Consider the following 9948-nt stretch of genomic DNA (forward strand, 5'->3'; position numbering starts at 1 on the left):
GGAAGAATAACATGCAAGTTAGGAAGAGTAAGGTCTTCAATAATTGAATGGCATAGTTCAAGATTCTTTTTTTTTTTACTCTCAGTGGCTCAATATGAACATAGTACTAGAAAAGAATATCAAACTCACCCCAAGAAATTTTTCAAGAAGATCAACATAAACCTATTAGCTGAGAAAACTGAGGGGGTCAAGAAAACAAAATTCAGCGAGAGTTGAATACCTGAAGTCACTTATTTAGAAATCTTGAAATGTAATATATATGATGTTATAGCTGAATTCTATATTAGTTACGCAAATAAAATTTGTGAAGTGAATATTGTATGGTTCAATCCTATTCATTGCTAGAAATATGTAATGCCTGGAAACAACAAGTAGGGAAAGCATATGGAGTGTTTGTTCTCTATTACACCTGCTCGGGAAAAAGATATGTCTTGATTGCTAGCAACCGATGAACCTGAAATAAGGTGGATGGGAATATCATCATGTTCTCATGAAGACATGCATTTGCCTTATCATCCATATGTTTAAAAATATATATCATGAAAAGCGTCATGAAGAGACAAGATGACTGTGTTTCACCACCATTATACATCATGACATGTAACAAAGCTAGATGTGTGCCTTCAGTTTATTCCAGTCCAGCACAACCAATACTTTATATTGCTGGTAAAGCTAGTAGTTTCAAGCGTAAACCTATGATGAGCATCACCGTTCATGCATGCAGTAACTTTGTATTAATGTCACTCTCAAATAGCATTTGGAGAATAACGAGTTGAGTTCCTAAATTATTTCATCGATTTAGTTCTCATTCAATTTGTTTTCTCTTGTTTCTGGGGAAGTAGATGCTATTCGTTTCTTGATCATTTATTAGTTGTGGGGCCCCTTTTTCCTCTAGCCTTATATGTGTCGCTATGTAGTTGTATTTCCTTAGTTGGCATTAAGTAGTCAGTAATATGTAGTAAATGTTTTCCAATCTTAGTTCCATTATACTTTTGTGCAGGATTTTGTACAAGAGATGTTTGAGAAGGACGAGAAAATCAATTCATTAGTAGATATGGGATTTTCTGAAGATGAAGCTAATATGGCTATTATAAGATGTGGTGCGGCTCTATTTGAGACTATTGCCTTGATGTTTATTTTTTCCATGGATAAGGCACCTTATGATATTCATTTCTGATTAAACATTCCTAGGTGTGGATGGTGATCTCTCTGTATTAGTTCATTCGATTAGTGCATCACGGGTTGCAGGAAATTTGAACTTGTCTAACCATCAGGTACTTTGTGGTTTGATATACATTTCATTAAAAAATCTTTTTGTTCTCTCAGTTTGATGTAAAGAACATTGCAATATGTGTACATTTGTGGCAGGTCATGGGTGGATGCTTCGATTCTTTTGGAGGGAGAAAGAAAGCAAGGTTGGTGGAAGAGAGAAAGAAAAAAAGGAAGCGATGTGGATGTACTGGACAGAGCAATCAACCCTCTTTGGATTGCAACCATGATGAAGATATGCTTATTCCAAATCCAATGGTTGGATTTAACCTGCCCAATTATAGCCTTCCATTAGTTAGGGTGACCAGAAGGATTCTTGAACAAGATATGGGACCACCTTATTTCTACTACGAAAATGTGGCTAGGGCTCCCACGGGTGTATGGGCGACCATTTCAAGATCTCTGTATGACATTCAACCTGAGTTTGTAGATTCCAAACATTTGTGTGCAACTGCAAGGAAAAGAGGCTACATACATAACTTGCCAATTGAGAACAGAGCACCTCTTCTTCCTTTGCCTCCAATGACCATATTTGAGGCATTCCCTCGTTACAAGAAGTGGTGGCCTTCCTGGGACCAGAGAACACAGTTCAACTGCTTGCTAACAGGTGTGGCAGGTCCAAAGCTGACTGGAAAGATTGGGCGTGCTCTTGCAAGTGCGAACACTCCACCATCTCAAAGTATTCAAAAGTATGTCATCGATCACTGCAAAAGGTACAATCTTGTCTGGGTCGGAAAAAATAAGGTTGCTAAGTTAGAGCCTCAAGAGATTGAATATCTGCTTGGTTTTCCAAAGGACCACACAAGGGGTCTCGGCGACACAAATAGATACAAATCTCTAGGCAACTCATTCCATGTTGATACTGTTGCTTACCACTTGTCAGTGCTAAAAGGCATGTTTCCCAATGGTGTTAATGTGCTGTCCTTATTCACTGGTATTGGAGGAGGAGAGGTAGCTTTGCACAGGTTGGGAATCAACATGAGGACAGTGGTTTCTGTTGAAATAGACAAAGCTAGTAAGAGGATTTTCAGGGATTGGTGGAATCAGACTCAAACAGGCACGCTGATTGAGATTGATGACGTGAAATCTCTTACTGATGATCAAGTTGCAACATATGTTACTACATTTGGCGGCTTCGACTTGGTGATTGGGGGCAGCCCATGTAACAATCTTGCTGGGTGCAACCGATCCAGCCGTCATGGCTTGGAGGGCAAGCAATCTGTTTTGTTCCACCATTATGTCAGAATCTTGAATGCCGTCAAGTCGGCTATGGCCAGGAAGTAGCCTAATCATTGCAGTTCTAGTTGTATCATTCAATGCTTTATATCTAGGAAGTGCAACTTATCTGTTTAAACATTGAATTGATGTGGAGGGTTTTTATTTGGGAGAAATATCATATTGACATTTAGCCATATGATGTTTATGGTTGCTAACTGATTTAGATCTTGCTCGTGTTTATTTGGGAAAAGACTATTCTTGGTCCCCTCAGCTATTTCAGAGCCTAATTTTATACAGGCAGGGAGTACATTTAGTTCTACGAATTCCCTCCCTTCTAGTTTGTAGAAAAATGCCTTAGTGTTGGTTGCTCCAAATGCTGTTCAGCGGGCTCTTTTCGCCAACAGAATTTGTACATCTTTGATTTATTTGCAAACATGTCCCTCGGATGCATTCCGCGTAGAGGTAGCAGAATGACATTGTGCTGGCAGTAGAACAGATTGTTTTCTTCCTATTTTGCATACGCTGCATCCGAACATAATTTTGCTAGCTGTGGAGCGGAGTTTCTGTTGCTGACATATTTCTTGGAGACTACATCCAGATGCAGTGGAGGATATAAGACGCGCAAATTCAGGGTTTCCTACACTGTTATGTTCTGCATTTTCTGTTCAGATTGTATTCTGAAACAGTCGAAACAAAATATTTTGCCGCGCATTTCTGCTCCTCCCCGTTGGAAGCCTCCTGGTCCTCGTTGCTTTCACCCCTGAAGCCTTGGACCTTGCTGTGAGTGAGTGAGCCATGTCATCATGTATTATTATGCCTATTCTCCAGCAAATGGATGATCTGTTGGTTCTTTTTTACATTCTTTTCTTCTAAAAAAAGGTGCCCATATGGCAGCTCATATTACCACGAAGCAGCTCATATTAACAAATTCAAACTGATCCAGACTATTAAGGTCCTTTCTGGGTTCTGTTTTATTCATGTAAGATTGCATCCAACATGACTGTAAGTCTGTAACCATGTTGACTTGACAATATAAGCTCGTTGCTCTAAAAAAAGATTACTCAGGATACAGTGCACCATGCTGGCTGCTGCTGCTGGGAGCCACTGTGGCATTGCACCGTGGTCCAAGCATCAGTGCGCCACCGCCTCACTGCGATAGGCTGCCGTGTCGGGCGATAAGGACATGCTAAGTTCTGTAGTTCAAATATGAAAAGGTACGAACTGAATACCACTTAAAAGCCCAAGTTTCCACACAACATTCTCAACACTACAGAGCTAAGACAGAGAAACTCGGGATACAATGCATCACAGCAATTCCATCTAACTGATTGCTCTCACATACACAAATCAGGACACCACTCGGCCTTCTGGACACAACACTACAGGTGCGATGCAAAACACAAGAAAAGCTTAGAGACAGCCTTGCTGGTCTGTGGTTCGCTCTAGGAGAGCAAGGAAACCAGCGAGACGAACTCCGAGATCTCCCTGCCTTTCCATTTCGCGTTGATGACGAAGTGCTCCGGGTGCTTCCTGAGCAGCTCCAGCAGCCCGAACCACGGCCTCCCCTTGGCTATAATCGGCGACCACTCCTCCCAGGTCAGGTACTTCCGCACCCTGGTGTGGTGCTAGACGTTGCCAAACCGGTCCACAAGCTGCGAATAGACAAACAAGTATAAGACTTTGCATGTACAATGATTGCAAATGTGTAAAAAATAGTCTGCTCATGCTTCATTGCTAAGCTTTTACATGGCTGGGTGAGTGAAGAAAAAGGAAATTGCCAGAAAAAAGGAGAACAAGTAGTCTGAATTTATAGTGAAATGACAATAATAATAATAGTGTTGTGACATGATACAGAATAGGAGGGATATCCCAGTATGTGACATGATTAATTAATGAAAAATGAAGTTTTCCAGGATAGCTACCACAGGATATACTTGCAAGTCTTTCCCACTAATTGTAGAAGAAAAATGTAAATATCAGTAGAAAATCGTCCGTAGCGAGTCATGGCTCCACAAAAACGAAGCGACAACATTCAGCACAAAAGATGTTTGGAGTGACAAGTGAAGGATGCTAGCAGGCAGAGTCATGCATGAACAGGCTTAAAGCCTAAGAGCCTAAAATTAACTGCCTTTGTATTTATATGATAGTTTCGACAACTTATAGTACATACACCTCTCTCGAAACAGGCTTTCGCCCAGCTTTATATATATAACCCAAACAGCCAAACCGATACAAAGTGGCAAGGAAACCCTCATACAAGCAGGTCAAAAGAAAAATAGTATGGCACCTGAGCAAGGGTACAAGTGCACCTTACCCCACTTCAAGCGTGAAAACAGGAGACGCAACACCTAACAAGAGACAACCAAGACTACTGAATAGGACTGGACCCTCACCACTTTGAGAAACCACCGTACACCATAGTACCGAACACACCGAGCCATTTCTGGAAAGGGCCAACTCGTCGTAGAGATAGCCTCCTTGTTCCGGGCCATGGAGCTCAGCTCCTGCTAGGAGATAGCAAGGACCGAGAACAGATACCACGGAGACACTGTAAATGACAGGAGATCACTAGACCATCCCACACCAGAGTCGAGGATGCTACAAGTCCGGGACAAGGCATGCCCGAAGCCGCTGGCCAGTTGCAACCAAAAGGGACCGTGTGGTTGAACTGGCTTGGGTACGGACGGCTCGGCCTCTGCTTCAACTACTAGCCGTGGAGGGCGTTGCGGTTGAGGTTGCGGTGGACGACGACGTCGGGGTATCGGCTCCGGCGTGATGGAGGAGGGCAGCGGTTGATGGGTGGGATGGGGTGGCGTACGGAGGACACCGGGGTTTCGCGGCTGGTGGAGAGGTAGTTTTGGCGCCCATAGAGTACGAATGGGGGGCTCCGCACTAACACCCTCAAGATGGTGATGACGCCAAGTGACACCGTCGAGCCCAAAAGGACGGACTAGGATTTTCACCCGGAGCCCTTGCATCGAGAGGGGACCCACAACAATGCATCCAAGAAGGAAGCGACATTCGTAGGCGCTGCCATCGGTGGCGCCCAAGCGCGGAGCTTTTGCTAGGACCCTCACAAGTGCCACCTGCGGAGCCAAAGTTGCGACCCGATCCGCGAGGGGACCGCTGCCACTAGCGCAAGGCCTCAAGATCGAGATCAGGGAGCCGCCACCACCAAAGCCACAACGACACTATGATCACCCGCTACCCCTCCCCTTGCTACCCTCATAGCCCAAAAGGAGACGCCACCACTACTGCAACACTGCTTGCCAAGGAGCCAACTGTGTAGCCTCAACATCCAGGGTCACCGCCCTAGCATCCAGGAGAGACACACCATCACCGTCAGGGCACCAGGCTGCCGAAAAGCAAGCACCTTCAGATAGACAACGCAAGGGCGGAACCGTCATGTCGTAGCTCCACCAGGGTCAGGGCCAGCGAACACAGATGCTAACCCACGAGCAGAGGATAAATGGCTATGGGTGCCAGATCCCCTCTGGATCCAGCCCCGCCATGGACGGGAATGAGGATCATCGGCTCTAACCAGCATCACTTCGCAGGCCGGCCCACCATCCAATGCCGGGGTGGCACCTACCCAAAGCGGACTGCCTAAGTAGCTGGCCTCCATGGGCCAGATCCAGCCGTTCGGATCTGACTAAGAAACAATGGTGAGGCCCACTACCGGCGAAACCCTAGATTGTGCAAGATACTAGACGCCACCCACTACCGACGAAACCCTAGATCCTGCAAGATACTGGATACCGGAGCTACACACGCCATCAGGGGAGCTGCCCCGTGCCACCTGAGACGACCGTGGCCCATTTCTGGCCACCATGGATGGGCCACCAACCGTGTAGCCGTCGCGGCTCTAAGCGCGCCCGCACAGCACAGCGCCACTGTCAGCCAATATAGCACCTTGCGTCGCCGGGACTGCATGAGGAGGAAGGAGAGCCCTACCGCAGCCCATTGCAACCAGGCTTCGCCCGGCGGCGTGACTTAGGAGGGTGGGGGGCGGAGAGGGCTGCCCGCCCAGCCGCCGCGTGATGGTGGCACGGACTAGCAAGAGGAGGTCGCATTTTTTCTATGGTCCACTGAAACCTTCCATATCATAGTACATACACCTACAGGCTACAACTAAGCTATATTAGACAGGCAAGGATGCTAGCACCTGAGTTCCATCCGCAGATGATATTCTCAGCATGCAGTTTGCATTATTATTCTTTTGAATCAGGAAGACTTTTTTTAGTGTCATAAATTGTGATGATATTCTATATCAGAAGTTAAACTGTAATGGTATGACCATCCCATCAATCAATGTATAAACACAGTAAACTACTTTTAGTATATTTAACTTCTCCAAGACTAATTAGGTTAGGCGTACTTTAGCTTTAGGATAGAAGTTGGGTAGGAAATATGTGTGTTTTTCGATGACAAACCTCTGTGTGAAGTTTTCTCATAGGCATATATTGTCCAGGACCACAGAGGTCAGATAACACAGTCGCAACAGATGACACGACTTCCTTCTCTTCCAATTGAAGGATGTGCTGGTTGTCCACATCCCGGTCACCCCTCAACCTTATTTCTGGTCTATTGTCTGCACACACGAAAAAAAGCAAGTTCAGGTCAGATCAAACAAATATTTCCCTGCGCATGGTAAAAGATAAGGAGTTTGATCTTTCACTGGACAGAACTCCAAAGGTCCATAGCTGGAAGTCTGGAAACAAGAACAAAGGTCACTAACAGCTTCTAAAACTTGCATCATACCATTTCCTAATTCATAATTCTTGATAGTATGTCTGCTGCTTTAGTGATACAAATATCATAGATAATGTACTTAATCTATCCCTAGAAACTAAGATTGGAAGATGTCAAAGACATTCAGAATGAAGCATCTTGGTGTGCATCATTCGATGTGCGAATATAACTGCATCTCTGCTACTTTTTTTCTCCTATAGAAGGTAAAAGCATAAGAGATGCAGTTATGTTCAGACATCATGATGTGCCAATTCGGATATAAAGCATAATGTCATTACATAACACCACTTGCAATAGCAACTAATAATGTGTATGCACTTGCAGTAAACAATATGGTGAGAGTTGCTTAAGAGATATTTCTGCAACATTACATCTGTGTTATAATGTGCATATCTATCTCTAATATGTAATGTTGCAATATCAACATTATCTTACTTTGTAGCCATGAGTTGCAACATGCAAATAATGCGTACAGCCAGATTGAGTGATTGAACAAGTAAAATCATCATCAGCTCTACATGTGTTTTAGAAGAGAAACAAGACGACGAGGAAGGGAAAGTATAGACAGTAAAAATGCAGAGCAAGGATTATGTATCACCTTCGCTGATTGTTCCTATTGGTTCAACATTGATTCTGTGCCCACCATAGATGTCCAAATCTCCAGGAGACTTCTTGGTTATCTGCAGCTTGCCCTTCATTCCAGTTTCACTGACACCATTCCCAATGTCATCACTGTCCCGGCCATAATCAGCTTCAGAGAAGTGGTCACTGAAATTGGACACACGAGGTGCCCTGGCCGCACAAACGATGGCGGCGAGACCTGTGAGGGAATAACAGGGGCTTGTCGAGCAGCGGCAAGTGACGCAAAGATAGACCTCGTGGGCAGGAGGAAGTAAAACTTCTTGTCCCCAATCTGAAGGAGGTCCTGCGAGTCAAGCTTAACAGGAGGATTCCCAGGGAGATGCAGGACGCCCTCAACATGGCAGCCATTCTTGCCGATGAAATCAAGCGCGAAACGGTGGCGCTGGAAGTCGTAGAATATCCGCGCGTGGTGGCGCGAGATGTTCATCCCCCCACCAAGACTGGAGAGATCGACATCCACCGACGATTTCTTGCTGTTGCGGCCCAACATGATCGAGTAGGTCTGCATGTAGTACTCAAAATCCTCACCCTGCAGCTTCGCGAACCCCACTTGACCACCACCAATAGGAATTGCACCAGCACCCTCGACATGAGGCATATTATCTTCAGTTGAATCCCCGATTTTTCGGCAAGATTAGCTGCGCCCCACCCCACCTCAGGCCGACCGACCTAATCGAACCATGGGTGTGTGGAACAGGTTAATTAGTAGGGCAACAAGCGGCAAGCAATCAATTAATTACTAGGGCCTATTCATGATAGCACTGATGAGTTGAAATCTCAAATGAGCTAAAATACAGAATCCAAGTAAATATAGTTTGAAGCTGTGTGTTCTATGCTGTGCTGTGCTACAATAGTTTGAAGTTCCCTAAACTTTTAGTCATGCCAAGTGATATTTCAGCTGCAGTGCTCCTACCCTCTTACCGGAGCTTCGTCAGCGGAGCCTGCCACCGCTGCGGGGAAGAATGGATGTAGGCCCCGTCTCCGATGTGCGCGGCTCCTTCCTCCACTCCGGTCGCCGGCGCTGCTCCTCTCCCGTTCCCGGCGCCAAGACAGACCGGTCCCAGGTCCGGCAGGCCACTCCGCCGCGGCGCGACGGAGGGACTTCCCTGCCGGCTGGAGAAGAAGCCTGCGGCGGCGGCGGCGGCGGCTCCGATCTGGTTGGGTTCGATGCCTGAGCACGGCCACGGGAGACGTGCGGAAGCAGTGGCTGGCTGCTACATCAAAGTTGGCCCATCAGGCCATCTGCTGCGTACACTACAAACATGAATGTTCACAGAACATATGCCCATAAACCCTAAAGAATTCAGATCCAAATTCAAATTGCAGGCTAAGAAACAAAAAAGGAAAAAATCAGCATGAATAGCATCATTAAAAATGAAAACATGAATAGTGTGAAGACTACACTATTCACAATAGATTTGTTTTTTTTTCCTCAATGTGTATATCGAATTTGGATCTGAATTTTGTAGGGTTTGTAGACACATATGTTGTGAATATCCATGGTTTTCTCAGAATTTTTTGAAACATTTAAAAAAAATCAAATTGCTATCATGGGATAATCTTTTTTTGTATATTCAAAGTTTGAGATGGCTAGCCAGGCCTGCCGCCTGGTATCATAGGATCTAACTGTGGGAACCACCTGATATTTTCCTTTATGGAATATCAGGTGATACCACCACTTAGATGTTCCCATCATACCAATTTAAAAAAAAACATAAGTAATTCCAAAAATTCCAAAAGAAAATCATGGATGTTCATAGAACATGTGTCTATAAACCCTAAAATATTTTGATTCAAGTTCAAATTGCAGATTCAGAAACAAAAATAAAGAAAAAATTAACATGTATAGTGTCAATAAAGACAAAAACATGAATACTGTGAAAACTACACTATTCATAATAGAATTGCCTTTTTTGTTTCTCAATGCGTATATTGAATTTGGATTTGGATTTTTTAGATCATATGTTGTGAATTTGGATTTGGATTTTTTAATATATTTTTGAATTTTTCTTCTTCAAATTGGTATCATGGAATCATCTAAGTGTTGGTATCACCAGATATGTTCTT

At 44.5% G+C, this 9948-nt stretch overlaps 1 protein-coding gene and 1 pseudogene across 1 annotated transcript in view; one reads left to right on the top strand and one right to left on the bottom strand.

Annotated features, from left to right (window-relative positions):
• Positions 1–2553, top strand: part of LOC123067850 (DNA (cytosine-5)-methyltransferase DRM2-like) — a 7583-nt gene extending 5030 nt beyond the window's left edge. The window contains exons 7-10 of the mRNA XM_044490464.1: positions 1001–1100; positions 1192–1274; positions 1369–1543; positions 1718–2553. Coding sequence (XP_044346399.1) covers positions 1001–1100; positions 1192–1274; positions 1369–1543; positions 1718–2553 — 1194 coding nt within the window. The remainder of the gene's footprint in view (positions 1–1000; positions 1101–1191; positions 1275–1368; positions 1544–1717) is intronic.
• A 1215-nt stretch (positions 2554–3768) lies between these two features.
• LOC123066416 (FHA domain-containing protein FHA2-like) lies at positions 3769–8541 on the bottom strand (annotated as a pseudogene).
• Between the last annotated feature and the right edge of the window lie 1407 nt (positions 8542–9948).

Source organism: Triticum aestivum, chromosome 3B (assembly GCF_018294505.1).
Source record: "Triticum aestivum cultivar Chinese Spring chromosome 3B, IWGSC CS RefSeq v2.1, whole genome shotgun sequence".
Taxonomy (NCBI): Eukaryota; Viridiplantae; Streptophyta; class Magnoliopsida; order Poales; family Poaceae; genus Triticum; species Triticum aestivum.